At 40.5% G+C, this 17,350-nt stretch overlaps 1 protein-coding gene across 5 annotated transcripts in view; it reads left to right on the top strand.

Annotated features, from left to right (window-relative positions):
* Positions 1-17,350, top strand: part of cadm3 (cell adhesion molecule 3) — a 113,957-nt gene that overhangs the window by 79,369 nt on the left and 17,238 nt on the right. For all 5 annotated transcript variants that reach the window (XM_080861480.1, XM_080861478.1, XM_080861477.1 and 2 more), the window contains exons 6-7: positions 11,854-12,024; positions 12,591-12,681. In XM_080861480.1, coding sequence (XP_080717606.1) covers positions 11,854-12,024; positions 12,591-12,681 — 262 coding nt within the window. The remainder of the gene's footprint in view (positions 1-11,853; positions 12,025-12,590; positions 12,682-17,350) is intronic.

Genomic DNA, 17,350 nt, shown 5'->3' with positions numbered 1-17,350 from the left:
ACTGTCATCAGAACCTTTCCCAATTCTTGTGTGTGTGTGTCTTAGCTACTGTATATGCACATCTTAAATGGCCACTCTAGCAGACTTCTAGTGGAAAAACAGAATGTTACGTGACTCAAAACTGATGCATTCACAATTTGTTCCATTTATGGGCTAAATTCTGAAATACTTCATCCTATAGTTCCCATAATGCAATATAAAGGTGTTGTTCAGACTTTCTTATTCCTGCTAAAGCCACATGGTTGTGGTTAAATAGTCAAATTTTCTTAGGAAGGTTCTCAGCTGAGTGACCCAGAAGTGTCAGACAGAATAACATGTTCCATAACATTCTCCTGATGTTATGGTAAGGTGTTTTTGAGCCTCTGTTATCTCCTGTAGCACTGGATACTGGGCCATCCTTTATAAAAGGTGAGCAGATAATGCTGTCCTAGAATTCAAAGTGACACACTATCAGACGGCGCAGGAACAGAAACAATCAACATAATTGACAAGCTAGAGATCATCATATAATTTACTGCTGTCTCCCTCGTGCCGTAATTTGCTGTTTTGCCAGCTTTTAGGATAATCGATAATTAATTTTACTTCAGAGATGCCAGAAGCCTTAAAAAGGCAATTTTCAATGTAGATAATGTCTTCAGCAGGAGAACAAAATAGGAGTGGACAGCGGGTGAGCAGCATTTCCTAACACAACCATTTAATTTCACCGTTGTTGCTGATATTTTGTAAACCAACATAGTAAAAAAGCATGAGGTGTAATTACAGTTCATTTTCAGGATGTTGTAGTTTTAACATAACAGATTCATGTCAGCAAGCAGCCAGGATGTAAATTTATCTTTGTCAAACTCCTTATCTCTCAACCTTCATCACGTTTCCCACTAAGGTCAAGGAAAACTCATGAGTAAAAACACATAGGCGGTAAATTTTTTGACTTTTTGACTCCAGTCCTTTTCTTTTGAACTTTGCCCTCTTCATTTAGCAGCTTCATTTCCTCCCACTGAAATAGCCCAGATGACATCATTCACCTTGTCATAATTAGGATATTAAACACCATGTACAAAATTACCGGGTCCGTGCCCCTGCCTTGTACAGATATCGCAAAAATTAATGAATTTGTAAAACATTAAGTGTTCCTCGAGGTTTTGCTGAATCACTGATCTGGCTTGGTGAAAGGGTTGCATGTAAAGTATACAGACATAGTTTATTTTGTAGAATTTGGATGAACCCAGCTTTTGAAATGGAGTGAGCACAGAGAGTAATAGAGACACACCAAGAGAGATTTGAAGGAGATCAACTCCATATGAATGATGTTGTGTTTGAGGCCTCGCTCAGCCATCCTGACACTGCGCAACACCAATCAGTCATTGCTGGAATGACACACACTCTGTCACAAACACAAAGACAAACCCACACACACACACACAGAAACACAAACCCATTCGGTTCAATACACAAACATTAGTAATGGACAGATAATAATCATACACACACAAAGTGCTCATCTCCGGCTATATCACAGAAGAGCACCACGGGTCAGTGTGCTATTATTACAGGTTCTCATTCATGCAGCTGCGGTGTTTGTTTGTGTGCGAGTCCAAGCGTGTGGATGTTGGAAAGATGAGCCAATAGACTGTTTCTCACCAATGTCTGTGACAGCTTCACTGACAGTAAAAGGAAAGATGGAGAGAGATGAAGAGAAGGGAATGAGGGCAGCACAGTAAAGTGTGTGTGAGAAAGACGAGAAAGACTCTTTGTATCAAGTAAGTGACAGCGAGGGGCTGCTGAGAAAACAGTGAACAGAGAGAGAGGTGAATGAATGAACGGGAGCACGTGCGTGTGCGTGCATAAAAATAGACAGAGTGACTGCAAGTATTCTGAGAGAGTGATGGAAGCTGCAAAAGCCGATGTTGAGAGAGACAGAAGGAAGAAGAGAGAGCTGAAGGGGAATTAAGAAAACTGCAGAAGAAGTGAGGCAGCTTTATGTCTGAGTGGGAGTAGATTGGGGGGGGGCAAGGATGAAGCAAAGGGGGACCAGTTTTAAAGAAGAGGGGACTAGGGAGCGCAACAGGAGAGGGAAGTAGAAAAGAAGGGAAGGCTGACGAAATGGAGAGAGAAATCCAGAAAGAGGATTTAGCAGTGAGTCGAGAGAGCAAGAGAGAATGCGGGTAAGGGAGTGGTAATTGAGAAGAATGAAAGTCTAAGAGCTTTGAAGACTGTATTAGTTGTACTGTGTGAAAGGGCTATGGATCATTTAGTGACATCGATGTATTGGATTGGGGATAATGGGGATTTATGGCGGCACTTAATGCCATACCGGTTGAATTCCAACCTAAATTGTCATAATGCAGAACGTAGGGCGGATGGTGAAGGGTACATGGGCGTGTGTCTGTGTGTAGCAACATAATGGACGAGAAAGGAAAGGTAGAGAAACAGTGATGGAAAAAGTTTTTCAGTTTCTTAAAGTGTAAAAATCACAGCACTTGGAGAAAAGTGGACTGTAGGTAATGATTAATAATGATCATTAATGAGCAGAGTTTGCCTGGTCATGAAACTACTTTTAAGCCTCAGAAAACTATGCATCAAAATGGCTCTAATTCCCAAACAGTTCATGTGAAACTTGTTGAATTAAACCTGTGAATTAAAGTTGATGGTCTGAACTTCAACTACTTTGTTTGATTTAAAATCAACTGCGATAATGTAGAGAAGCAAAATCACAAAAATCGTGTCACTGTCCAAAACTAAATACATGTTTAAGTCTGAGAGGTCTTAGAAAAGAGCCCGAACTGCAAATATACAGGGAGTGCAGAATTATTAGGCAAGTTGTATTTTTGAGGAATAATTTTATTATTGAACAACAACCATGTTCTCAATGAACCCAAAAAACTCATTAATATCAAAGCTGAATGTTTTTGGAAGTAGTTTTTAGTTTGTTTCTAGTTTTAGCTATTTTAGGGGGATATCTGTGTGTGCAGGTGACTATTACTGTGCATAATTATTAGGCAACTTAACAAAAAACAAATATATACCCATTTCAATTATTTATTTTTACCGGTGAAACCAATATAACATCTCCACATTCACAAATATACATTTCTGACATTCAAAAACAAAACAAAAACAAATCAGCGACCAATATAGCCACCTTTCTTTGCAAGGACACTCAAAAGCCTGCCATCCATGGATTCTGTCAGTGTTTTGATCTGTTCACCATCAACATTGCGTGCAGCAGCAACCACAGCCTCCCAGACACTGTTCAGAGAGGTGTACTGTTTTCCCTCCTTGTAAATCTCACATTTGATGATGGACCACAGGTTCTCAATGGGGTTCAGATCAGGTGAACAAGGTGGCCATGTCATTAGTTTTTCTTCTTTTATACCCTTTCTTGCCAGCCACGCTGTGGAGTACTTGGACGCGTGTGATGGAGCATTGTCCTGCATGAAAATCATGTTTTTCTTGAAGGATGCAGATGAGATATTTCTTGGCCCAGTCTTGACGTTTCAGCTTGTGTGTCTTGTTCAGTGGTGGTCGTCTTTCAGCCTTTCTTACCTTGGCCATGTCTCTGAGTATTGCACACCTTGTGCTTTTGGGCACTCCAGTGATGTTGCAGCTCTGAAATATGGCCAAACTGGTGGCAAGTGGCATCTTGGCAGCTGCACGCTTGACTTTTCTCAGTTCATGGGCAGTTATTTTGCGCCTTGGTTTTTCCACACGCTTCTTGCGACCCTGTTGACTATTTTGAATGAAACGCTTGATTGTTCGATGATCACGCTTCAGAAGCTTTGCAATTTTGAGACTGCTGCATCCCTCTGCAAGATATCTCACTATTTTTGACTTTTCTGAGCCTGTCAAGTCCTTCTTTTGACCCATTTTGCCAAAGGAAAGGACGTTGCCTAATAATTATGCACACCTGATATAGGGTGTTGATGTCATTAGACCACACCCCTTCTCATTACAGAGATGCACATCACCTAATATGCTTAATTGGTAGTAGGCTTTCGAGCCTATACAGCTTGGAGTAAGACAACATGCATGAAGAGGATGATGTGGACAAAATACTCATTTGCCTAATAATTCTGCACTCCCTGTAAATTACTGCAGATGGGAAAAAATAGTGTCCTTTTCAATGTAGTGGTTCTGAGTAAAAACTTAATTGAAGTGAAGTTAAACTAGTAAGTGGAAGAAAATGGAAATACTATATCTTAAACCTGAGTATAGCACTTTGTCATCTGAACCACTGAATATGGACACACATGGACACAGCAAGACAGATGCATCCCATCAGCTTCACTCAGTAATTCAGTAACAAGACTAATTAACTTTCTTTCCAAATTAGATGACCTCATATGAACACTTAAATCAGACTTCAGTGCTTTCTCTGGACCTAATCCACTTAAAGATTAAATCTGATGACTGTTTCGATTATTTTAAAACCTTCTACTCTTTCACAGGAAGGCTTTTTGCTGAGCATTTGTTTCTTCCTATTCATAGTCATGTATTTTCACACCTTTGAGAAACTGGAGTCTTATAATCAGCTCAACTGGTCGTGGTGGGGGGTAAAGTACTTACTGAATAAGAGAACTTATTCACTAATTTCATTTAGCTCCCCACACTGAACTGAGCTGTTTTTCTTCTTTTTTTAGTAATGGATTAATTTTGCTCGCACCTTTGTCTAAAAAGAGTCACTAAATACTCGTAGCATATTGAAAATAAAATATCATCCTTATGATTCAAGATACGCATTAAGATATTGTAAAGTCATATTGTAAAAAATTAGGTTTAAAAGTGAAAGCATTGGCAAAATGATGATCGTTTTTCCTCCGTTAATGTTTTCAAATGTTAAATTATCAGTTTATTTATTATCAGTGGAATTTTTTTTCAAACAAAAAAAGTCACAGTTTGATTTGATAATATCACATTTTCCCAGCGCAATAATTAAAGGACACCACACAGTCGAGTCTGTCTTTAGCACAAACAAAACAATTTAATCTCACTGGCAGCTTAATTTCTTTGATTACGAAAGCAGCGATTTTGGGACATTTGGTCCATGAACTAATGGATTCATTTAATAATTTTTTCCGCTCTAATCTGGACCTTCTGGTCACAAACACGCTTCTTTAGCCATGAAGTCCCAAACACGCTGGTCACAGTAATTGCTGCATCCAGTTGTTTGATTTTCATAATATGATTATTTTATAGCAGATTGGACGCTTGAGGGTTGATGCATCAGCAGCTCCACCACCTCATCTGCATGGCATCACCACCTTGGGGGAAGTTAGTTTCAAGGATGTGCCGATTGGCCACCTTTTTTTTAATCGAGGAATACGAGTTCTATAGAAAAGTGTCAGTATCCCATGAAATTTTTAGCAGGTGCTGGAGTATCGTTGAGCTTAAATATTAATGAAGCAGAATGCTGCACACACTTTTCCTAACACTGAATATTAAGATTTAGTTTAAAGATTTAGCAGTCATTAAAGGCATTACTTTGATCGTATGAGATGTTTTTGTAATTATTTTGTGTTTTTGTGAAGTATTTTGTGACATTAACTTTTAAACTGTTGTTAATTATAATGAATCATGTAATATATAACGGGCATAAATGCTAGCAGCAGGGTGACTCACAGGATGCCATTCTCATGGAAGGGAATGTGGAGAACAGGCTGAGGTAGGTCAAATTACTCAAGAACTGAACTCTAAATCAGTGGCAACAGTTCTAATGATGTAATTAATCCAAATTTGAAGTTGTTTTGTCTTAATGTTCATCAGTATTGGTCAGGAGAGAGATGCAAAAGTGAGCGTAAAGCACTGTCAAGTTCATGGTTTGGAGCTGCTTTTCAGCCAGTCGTGTTTGGGATCGTGCCAAAACTGATTGAATTATGAAGCCAGAAAAGATTTTGATCCACCATGCAATGCCATCTGGAAAGCACCTAATTGGCAAGAGCTTCATCATTTACTTCATTATTATGAAGGCTACTTAAAGAAATTGCAAGAAAGCTTGCTTAATAGAGTTCAGGCAGTGTTAAAGAATGATGGTGGTTATACCAAATATTTACTTTCAGGCTTGTTGAGATTATACGTACTCTATTTTTGCCTTATATAATGTATTTCCACTTAAGTTTGCACATGTTTTAATGAATTGCTGCTCTTATTTATCACTTTCCTGGCAAAATATAAAGAAATTAGAGCTAGCTCTTACTGTATACCAGACACTTGTGCTGCCTTTCTGTTTGAACCAAGCTGTTTTAGCTCTCTTTGCCACTTTCATTAAGCCAAATGTCTGCTCATTGGTCGCCCATCATTAACAGCAGATTTGCTGTGCTTGGTGTGACCATATTAAGGACATCTCCTCTCATTGATGTTATACAAACCCAAAGATTGAGAACACTGTCTGAAACCACCATAACAGTGAGGGGAAAAGAAGAACGAACTCTGAAGAAAGTTGATGTTGGTTGATGGAGCCAAAAGAAATAGCAAACCTGGATTCGCTTTCATAGTGTTACGAAATCAGTTTCACCCCGGTTCTTTTATTCCGGGACGGCACCGGAACTCAGTAGTCCTTTTTCACAAAACCTTTATTCATCTTCATTCATCTTCATTTAAGCATGCATCTTCTAGAAGGGGAGATGTGCAAGGCCGGTGTCCCTCTGCAAATCTTCCACTCCTTTGTTTGTTACAGTCAGCTTTATAGACGCGACCCCGTCATAAAACCCCCACGGTGTGCTGCAAACTCTGTGTCTCTGTGTGTATGCACGAGCACGTGAGTGCCTGTGTGTGCGCGTACCCGTATGTCTATGTGAGTGCACGTGAGTGAGTGTGCATGTGGGTGTGGGTGCGTCATAACAGTCAAAGCACTGTGTGTGTGTCTCTGTGTACGTGACTTCCTGCCGGTCATAAATGTAATCTCCTCACCCAAGCTACACCAAATTCCTCTACACAACATAGAAAACAGAGTTAACATATTACAAACACTGAGACTCCCACTCTGCATCCACTGGGCCATTGGCCTCTTGTTGTCTTACATTTACAGATAAGGTGGAGAGTCTCCTACAAACCTACTTCTAAGTTTATAACAATTATGAGTTTTATTAAAGGTACAAGCATCAGCATCAGCAACCCCCAACTGTAGCTTCCTGTCGCCTTCTATGGCAGGCAGACCCCCAGTGTCCATAAATTCCTTTCTCTCTAAACAATTACACACACTCTCAGGCCTACAACTAACAGTTTGTGACAACAGCTGTGTGCAGATCAACAATGGATCATATATCGAGTGCGGGAGAGAGTATGAGCATGCAGCGTTTAAAGCGTGGAAGTACTGACCTTACTTTGAGTTTGATTCCATAAAAAGTGACAAAAACATTAGCGTCCGTTGTGCGTGGGAAGAAAACTTCTTTTTACACCGAAAAAAACCCCCTAAACATGCTCCGAGTGCGCAACGACGTAATGGGAAATTCACAGAGAAACTTGCGGATTCTTCAACTGACCGCTGCGTAGGAATGGGTACCGGTATCTGGTGCCAAGGCGAAGCGGTCAAAGTCTGGCTGTACTTCACAGGAAAAGATGCAAACTCAGCAGCCTGCAACAAGTGCTTTAAGCTGATACTGTGATGCTGTGCAAAGGAGGTAACACGAGGTAACACCTCGAATCTGATGAAACACCTGGCGACATATAGCATTTTGTTAAAAGCCGAGAAATGCGCAGATACTCCCTTCACCCTGGCCAAAAAAGGCTAAAATGACCAAAGGAAAAGTGGAAAAGAGGTAAACATGAGAGGTTTTTGGACAAAGTTTGTGTTTGTCCATTGTTTAAGCACTGCTTCCAGCCAAGAGTGATACTATATATGCCCTATAGCTGCAAAGAAGACTAACATTGTTATCTTTTTACAAAAAAACAGCTAAACATGAGAGGTTTCAGGACAAAGTTTGTGTTTTCCATTGTTTAAGTACCGGTTCGAGCACTGTTTAAGCACCGGCACTGTTTCAAAAGTACCGGTTTGGCACCGGTATCGGATAAAACCTAAACGATACCCATCCCTACCGCTGCGGCACACCTGCACCAGAGCACATCTCCGCCTACCCCACTCCTGCTTTACAGGTGAAAATAGAGCAACAGGACCGCTAGTCTTTGATTTTATTTATTTTCTGCTGTGTTTTACTTGCATCTATTTGAAAGACTGAGTGTAAACACAAAAAATATTTTATTTTATGTGCTGGAATGTGCAGAAAATAGGTTTAAATGTTAAACTAATTTCTTCAAGTCAGAGAATGGTGCATATAATTAAATTTTTGCTTGATGCATAAAGTTAAAAGATTAAAACTGATAAAACAAGTTTAAAAAAAAGAGACTTTTCCATTTGATTACATTTTGTATGATGGATTATGCAGAAAAAGTAGAATTGGGCTGATAGAGCTATCGCTTTAGTATCTATTCTGGTTGTAAATCGTGTGTTTAAAAAGTAACCAAGTAACTAAGTAATTAATTACTTTTGAAAATAAGTAATCAGTAAAGTAACCGGATTACTTTTTTGGGGAAGTAATCAGTAATTAGTTACTGATTACTTTTTTCAAGTAACTTGACCAACACTGGTACTCACAATAGCCATAATGCTCAGGTAAACTATAGCAACAGATTACTCTCCCATGTTGACCAGTTGCTCTCCAAGATAGATGGACTGGTTCTTATACAGTGCTTTTCTACTCTGCCTGAGCACTCAGGGCACTTTCTACAACTTGCGTCATTCATCCATTCACACCCATTCATACAACTACTTTTTTTTTCTATGCTTAAGTGCTTTCTATCTAACATTCACACTCCAGTGAATACATTGGAGTGCAACTTGGAGTTGGGTACGTTTCCTGATGATATTTGGCTACAGCCTGAGTTACAGGCACCCCACCCCAGATAAGCTTTGAATGCTTCCCAGATTGTGGGAGAGACTTCCCTGCTAGAATCCACCCCAATCACAGAGTCATGTAGGCCATTGTTAATAGAAAAAGTACTCATTATAGCAGCTTTCAGTACATATTATATCCATTATCTTGTTCAGGTTTTGAGTTTGTCTGAAGATTTCTGTCTCATCTTCAGTTCGGTGATGATGAATAGAGTTTCATGCCCACAGCAGTCAGAAGTAAAATATTTAAAAAATTTAACAATGACCTATGTTTCCAGAAATAACATCCTAGTTATTCCACTATGAACCACTTTAATTGGAGAAACAGTAACGAGGACCTTGTTTCTGCGGAGAATTTTTTGTTCTTTTTAGATTCGCTCTCTAATGCTGTGTGCACCAGATTCTATTAAAGTTCACATTATATGGATGGAGACAGGAGTCCTCAAGATGAATATCACAGACCAAGGGGACAAAACAAATTGATCTGCATGGATATGCTTATGTGTTACAGTTAAAAAGACTTCAGAGTGTCTCTGTATGTTGCTACAATCACTCTGAAATAAAACAACCAAGACTTGAATTCAAAGGGATGAACAAAGTGTTTTAACTATTAAATAATTATAGCCATTTTCAGGTTCTTGGTAAACTGACCCTTTAGAATATGCTAGCTGATGCATAATCCAATGTAGCAAAATATTTTGCTATTTTCCAGTCTGATTTGGTTATTGCTCTGCTTGCAGCAGCTGACATGCAAATCTGCACTGATTATCTAATAATGAACTGAGGAAATGTGAATTATGGGCAAATGTGCATCACAGCTGTCTAGGGAAAACGCACTTAAACTGACTGCATCTTGTTTTTTCCTTAATGAATATGTTGAATCGGTACCATGACCCCTTGGGCACAAAAACCGTATTAAAACTCAATTGCACAAATTCAAAAATACTGTACACAAGAGTCAAGGAGTAAACAAATAGGGCTTCACCATTCCCAAGTCTGGTTTTGGAGATCTGTGGTCTTTAATAAAGGCAATATACTGCCTGTATTTGTGTGTGGATTGAGAGAGAGAGAAGATAGTGAGAGAGACAGAAAGTGACTCCTTAGAGTGGCATACGATTATTGAAATGCACCTGGAAAGTAAACTAATTTTCTCTGTGGGTCAGAGGACTGGTCATGGTAATAAAAAGAGAGATGTCATTAGATTCAGTGGTATTTGAAGAGTTCTCTGGGGGAGGAAGGAGAAGAGAGGGAGGTGTCTATAATATCTGAGGTTTTGAGAGAAAGTGTGAGACAGTGGGGGGAAAAAACAAAACAAAAAAAAAACAGGTGTGTGTTTTTCAATCCTCTTTCCTGCCACTATCTGTCTCCGCTGTGTATATGTTATTCATGAGCTTGACCTACATGTGCCCATGCTTGTGCGTGCATGTGTGAGTGTGTGCGTCAACCCATGCAGGAGTAAATGATAAGGTTCTGGTCCACTTTCCCAGATTCACCAACCACTTTCACGGTCTGACCACCCAGTTTGATATCTCTTCTTACAATAGAATGCGATTTCTGGCTGACAACAACTCAACTGTGTTTATGCTTTCATACTATGACTGCAGCGATGCTGCTGTTGCTCGCTCAGGCGCAGGCACGTCTGCCCAGTTCTTCTTCAGCACAGTTTTTCGTGGCAGCTTCCATGAATTTAAAGGAAAGAAGTATAACAGCTTTTGAAATGTTTCTACAGTATATGCAAATTGGAGCATATTGTTACTTTAAAGTTTTTCTATAATATCTGACCTGTTTCATCATTTTAAATTGAGAAATAGAGCTTCAACAGATTGTGTGGAAGATGTTGCAGATGCTCTTTATTTGCCAGGATAAATTCTTTGCTTCAGTACAGTTGCTTGTCTGTCTACAGTGATGGATCAAATCATATGCAATGCAATCCGTCTCCTAAGCAACAGCGAGCAAGCGAGTCCAAAGAAAGCTGGACTTAGCAGCATTAGATCTTTAGCCTCTCTTGTCCCTTTGGTGTCCTTCAGCATGAAACATCACAGACTGGCCTGGTTAGTAAACATGAGAGTGCTGTGTGCAGTTTACTGATGTTACATTGCAGTGGCTGTGGGTGCTGAAGAGAGCTGAAATTTGGAGCTGCCATTGTGCAAGTTTTACCCTTACAGAAAACACATGTGAAGATAGATACAAAGCTTTGAGATGTGTTTTGATTACATGAGAATTTAAAAGAAGTGTTGCCAGAAGAAACAGTTTCCATGTGTTCAACTGTCAATGGATGAGTTTGAGGAAATTCAACCACAACCACAGTAGTTGATTGCAAAATGGAACAAATGTGGTGCTGCAGTTAACAATTATAAGACTATTTTCAAACAGTGGAAAGAAGATGTCTTCGATTGACATCCTATTATTGACAAAGAAGAACATGTGCAATGATTTGGCTTGGTTAATCACTTAAAATATGGATCAATTATAAGTGTTGTTGAGTAATTTTCTGTCGACTCACTAATGCCTGCTCTGGTTAAGGTACCATAAGCTAATTATTTTGAACACAAAGATTCTCTGTGATGTGAAGTCTTATTGGACAGAATGATTTATGCATTGCTGAATGAGTCAGCAGGGAAAAGAAATGATGATGACGAGAGAAAACAATGATATTTTCTCACATTGCTAAAATATGGTTTGAAATGGATTGTCAGACATACAGTGTATGCGGAACAAAATGATACATCGCAGAACAAAACACCCGAGGGCACAAGGTAACTGCAAAAGCATTTTTCATTTAATGGGAACAAATGGGGGTCATTGTCGTTCTGCACATGAAACCGCCACATCCTAATTACAGTGCAAAGTCCTTTTCTGTGTCATAGCTTGTGAGTTGTGTGAATTTTTTGTTCAAGACTACTGTACCAGTGCCAGTTTGAGATGCAGGCGCTCTCCTCCTAACCGTATTCTTCTTGTTCTCTTCACCTCAGGCGGTCCACAGGTGGTGGAGACTGTTGATGGCAACCCCACGTACAACGTGAGCAGCGAGCTCACCCTGGAGGTGAGCGCCAGCGATGACAACACGCTCATCACCTGCGCCGTCAACCACCCCTCTCTTTCTCCGGGGGACAAGAGGAGCGAGCAGGCTCTGCGGGTGTTGTGTAAGTCAACTGGGAAATTGGGGGGAAGGAAGGCAGGTACAGAAGCTACTCGGGGATGGGTGAGAAGCAGTGGAAAACCTCAGACTGCTCTGTTTCTTTATTTCTATCCTGACCTTTTCTTTTATTGGGCAGTATAAGCCCATTTTCCCCTTTTTCGGTTTGATCTTTGCTCCAATAATTCCACATTAGCTGCCTGTAATCATGACCACACAGGAAATTCACCTTCCTCTGCTGGTGCACTTAGCCAGAGTTGAGTCACAGTGAATAAGGAGAGAGGGTTATCATCTAAAATGAAACTATAATTGGAGTTATGGAGTCTGTGTCACTGCTGCCACCCTGTGGGAAATATGACAGTACTGCATCGCCGGTGGAAAGTGATGTTGTGTAAGGGGTTATGTCATAGTGGGAGGCAGAGAGATGGTGACGCCTACAGGATGCAGATGGGAGGAGATGGAGATGGGGATGAATGGGATTGTGCATATTCGCACGGTTACAAGTCTTCTGTTATATAACTTTAATTTGTGTCTCTGTGTATATTTGTGGGTGTGTCTGTCGTACACTTACAGATTCCCCGAACGTGATGATACACCCTGAGAGCACTCTGCCTAGAGAGGGGGAGAAGTTTTCTCTTCGGTGTGTCGGCAACGGCAACCCCGAGTAAGACAAACAGATTCCTCAGTGCTTAAACACATACAGTGCTCTCTGATTTAGCCGGAGTCTAGACACCACTTGCACCCAGTCACACGTACCCCGTTCGAGGCACAATTATTAGTCAGAACAACAATATTTTAAAAAGTGAATAAAAAAGATACTATCCCAAACAATATCCTATATCTGGTTTAACTATGTAGCACATAATGTCATGGTCATGTTTCAGCATTTTCCAGCAGCTTGCGAGAAAACCAAGGCTCTCCTCTTTGCCCAAACTCAATGATTCACAGCTGAAATATTTTTAAATGACTGGAGTGAGTGAACCTTGTCATTGACTGAATTGGCAGTAAAGCTCCTCCCACTTGTGACTGATGGCGCTCTTGTATGCTGAGCTGTGATTCACAGTGTGTCACAGAACAAAGAAAAAAATGATTGTGAAAGACACAAAAACATCACAAAAACGACAATCACAGTGACTCTTTTAGAACCGAAGAATCCCGCTGAATGAGCGGTAAAGCAATCAAGTTGCACCTTTTTTTTTCAAGGTTTAACTATCAGTAACTAATAATTCAGTCCAACATAACAGGATGCTGAACTACCATCTCTCTATGCAACGCTAATAATTGCTAGTTTTGTGCTCAACTGATCCTGACAGGTTAGACCGAGCAACAGGCTGAATTCACTCTTACTGAACTGAAGACAGCAGGATCACTGCTGAATGTCGACACTAATGGATTCACCTATTGTTGTAGTTACCGAAAAGCTTTTAAAACTAATATGATCAGTCGCTGACAAACAAAAACCCAAAGTTAAAGGTGTTGCAACCACTTAGCTTCACACTTCCACCCTGGTATTAAAGTTGCGTAAGTGTTACTCTGATCTCTACTTTGTGGGCTTTAAAAGCCATGATGCCAGGTCTCTGTTGCCATGATGCCAGGTCTCTCTTGGAAATGAGATTTTTAATCTCAATGAGATTTTTTTGCCTGGATAAATAAAGGATTAATAAAAAAGGCAGGCTAAAATGGACTAAATAAAGACGTAACAGTGCTACGATTGGTTATAGAATCATTAGTGGTCATGGTTAAGAGACATCAGCTTTTACTCTTGGTGCGAGATGTCATTGTATTTGATGTCAAAAAATACTTTTTAAGTCGCATTCCTTGCACCTCTTCCTGCTTGCAATGATCATTAAAGCAGAAATATTTTCTAAAATTTCAACATGTGCTACCATTTTTTTTTCTTGACAGTTAATTCAGGGTTTATATGCCTTTTGTGGAGTGCCTGTAGCTTTTCTGAAGTAAGTGCAATTGCTTGACATGATTCCTGTCTAGTAAACCCGAGTTCATGACCACAGATAAATGCTGCCTCTTATATAGCACTTTGGCCTGTTTTACTGTAAGATATATGGATGGGAGCCCTGCCTGTAATGAACAGTTCAGGCTGGCTTTACTGTAATCGAAGCTCTCACCCTGGTTGTGTGGAGGACCTCAATCGAATTTTGAGGCATTTTAGAGCAACATACAATGAAACAGACACGCGTGTAAATACTGTCACATTTTCTCACTGTAAAGGTGTCAGGTCACACAGCATAGGTACACAATCGTATAATAAAAAAAGCACACGCACACTCACACTAATTATGCGGGTAACAGCAGTCACAGTAAGTACACACACACACAGAAACACTTGTAAGCAATCAAAAATTAACATGTTCGGTTTCTGATGCCTTCTTGTGCAAATGGTCTCTTGTTCAAACAGGACTTGTGTGCGAGCACACACGGACAAAAACAAAAATCTGCTCAAACAAGCTCTGGTGTGTTCACTGATACAGCGTGTACATGTTTTTTCTGATACCCGCATGCACACAGAAACAAACTGCAAGCCGCGTCTTAAATCCTGCCCACACAAAAGCACTTTCCCCTGGCCTTTCTGCATTATAGATGAATCTCCATCGATCTGTAGTTCTTCTCCCTCTTCTTCCTCCTTCCATCATCACGTATCTCTCTGCCGCCTTGTCACTCATAGCTCGTTCGCGCCTCTTCGCCTTGTCATGCCTCCACCCTTTGGTCTCCTCCTCCTCCTCCACCTCCTCCTCCTAACTTCGTCCTTTCCTATAACTCTCATCTATCTCTCCTCACACCTTTTCCCTCTAAACCCCCCATCCCTCCCCTCCTCACTCTCCCTCCCACTCTACTCTGCTGTCATCCCTTCCCTACTCATTCTCTTTCCCTGTCAGCTCATCACAGGAGTGGCTAGGAAGAAGACTAGCTGGTAAGTTTGATTGGCAGGTGGAATGCACAGGGGGCGGGGGAGGAGGAGGTGACTGTCATTGCATGTACGTGCTGTAACAGGCAGCATGGTTGTGGATAAATTATAGGCAGCATGGAAGCAAGGCATGGAGAGTGTGCCACAGTCAGGGGACCACCAATGCTAGAAATCCATTTGTTTGGGAAACATTTCAACCGTCCACTGAATCATGTTTGTTCTGCATAAGGAATAGTCTTGTTCTGTTATAATAAATGGATCTGCAGTGTCTACTTTGAAATGGCTTTGACAGGGCAAACGTTCAGGGTGCTCCTATTGGGATCACCCACTGTAAAAATTTACATGGAGTACATGGAGAGGCTTTAGATAAGAATGACTGCTGAGTGGCAGTGGAAAAAACACACACAGAAGAAGTGAAGAGAGAAAAAAAGAGGCAAAGAAAATAAAGGTAGAGAGGAAAGGAAAACAAACTGACAGGAGGGGAGAGGTAAGCGGAGAAAAGCGTGGGCAGAGGGGAGACAGAAAGATATGGTGACAAGCAGAGAATGACTAAGACAGAAAGGGGGAGCGCAAACAAGAGTGTGTGTGTGTGAGGGAGAGAGAGGGGAGTGTGCTCAGTTATGTGCACCGCTGCTTGTGGATGAGCTAGTGTCCAATCGAGTCAGATACAGGTTGCCCCTGCAGCTGTCAGTCAAAACCCAATCACTGCAACAACACCTTTCCTCCGACACACCCAGCCACTCAGCTCCCTGTCCTCCTTTTTAACCGCCCGCCCCAATCAAATTCAATGAATGTCACACTCTATTCCAGGATACACACTTTTCTCTCTGTGGTCACATACTGTCAGGTTCAAAAGAATAACAGCGTATCAAATTCTATACTGTGTTTCCTTGACACCCAGCGGCAAGAACTTTCTAATAGAAGAGAAAAGGATTTGTGCGCTACATTCTATTATAGTTCCCATTTATTTGATCAGGAACACGGGGTAGTGCTCACAATCGCTTTACATTTCTATTCTTCAAGTCACATAACTGAGTTAATCTCTCCCCAGACTTTTCACTTAACATGTTTACAGCTTAAAAGCCTGACATAACCTTGACCTAATGCTTGCAAGCTTCCTTAAGTCTGCAAGGTTGTGGCTATGTTTAGAAAACAGCAGGTGACACGTTACAAGATTACTAACCTGTGGCTTGTTAACGGACAAGGCCGTCCATGTCCTGTAGTTCAGTTTTCTTAAAAAGACCAAATATTTGTAGCCAAAGCGTAATATAGCTTACAGTACTGTGCAAAAGTCTTGATCCACATCTTATTTCTTTATATGTTGCTAGGAAAATGGGAAATAGGTGCAGCAGTTTATTTAGACATGCAAACATAGATGGAAATGCAGTAAGCAAGGCAAAAACAAAGCTCATACTATAATTCTAATCAGCTTGAAAGTCAATATTTGGTATGACCACCTCTATTCTTCTACATAGACTCTCTCAGGCACACTTTCTTGTAATTTATTCAAGTAGTCTCAAGAAATAGTTTCTCCAGGCTTCTGGAAGGACATTCAGAGCTCTTATTTGGATGTTGGCTGTGTTTTGTTCGATACTCTGTCAAGATGATCCCACACTGCTTCAATAATGCTGAGCCCTTGGGAGACTCAATCCATGACTGATACTGTTCCATTGTTTGTTTGTTTTTATCCAGGTTTGCTTTTACTATGTTGGCAGTGTGTTTGGGATCATTGTCATGCTGAAAAATGAGGTTGTTGCCAATCAGATGCTTTCCAGATGGTATTGCATGGTGGATCAAAATCTTTTCTGCTTTCATAATTCCATCAATTTTGACAAGATCCCCAACACCACAGTCTGAAGTGCAGCTCCAAACTACGACAGTGTTTTTTACAGATGGCTGTGGGGACTCACTGTTGTACCTCTTTCCTGACATTTCATGACTGTGCATCATGACAAAAATTTCAACTAAAAATTTCTCATTTGGATCCAAATCCAGGCATGTTTTTCACAGATTTTCAGTCCAGTTTTTTGTGTAACTTAGCACATTCATTTGCCAATATCATTTCGAGAACATTTTTGACGTGGCTTCGGCAAACAGGAATCAGCTTAAGGACTAGATGCATCTTTCTGGTCCTGTGTCAGGTCTTCGCTGGATTTTTTCCTATTTTTTAAAGATGTGACTTTTACATAATGTTCATCTGCTGCAGGTATCTTTTTGCACTGCGACCTCTTCATTTGTCCTATACTTGTGCAGTTTCTCAAAATTTTTAAAGGACACGCTGCAGAGATGTGCCAGGTTTTAAGTTATTAACTCTTTGAAAATCACCTTACTGTTGCAAAAGTACTATTTCATGGTAATCACAATGTGTTATCATTGGCATTTTATTTTATATTAAATGAGGCAGCCTGCT

This window comes from Rhamphochromis sp. 'chilingali' (genome assembly GCF_963969265.1).
Source record: "Rhamphochromis sp. 'chilingali' genome assembly, chromosome: 16".
Taxonomy (NCBI): Eukaryota; Metazoa; Chordata; class Actinopteri; order Cichliformes; family Cichlidae; genus Rhamphochromis; species Rhamphochromis sp. 'chilingali'.
Note: the sequence above shows the minus strand (reverse complement) of the source record. Positions and strands in the feature narration are given on the sequence as shown.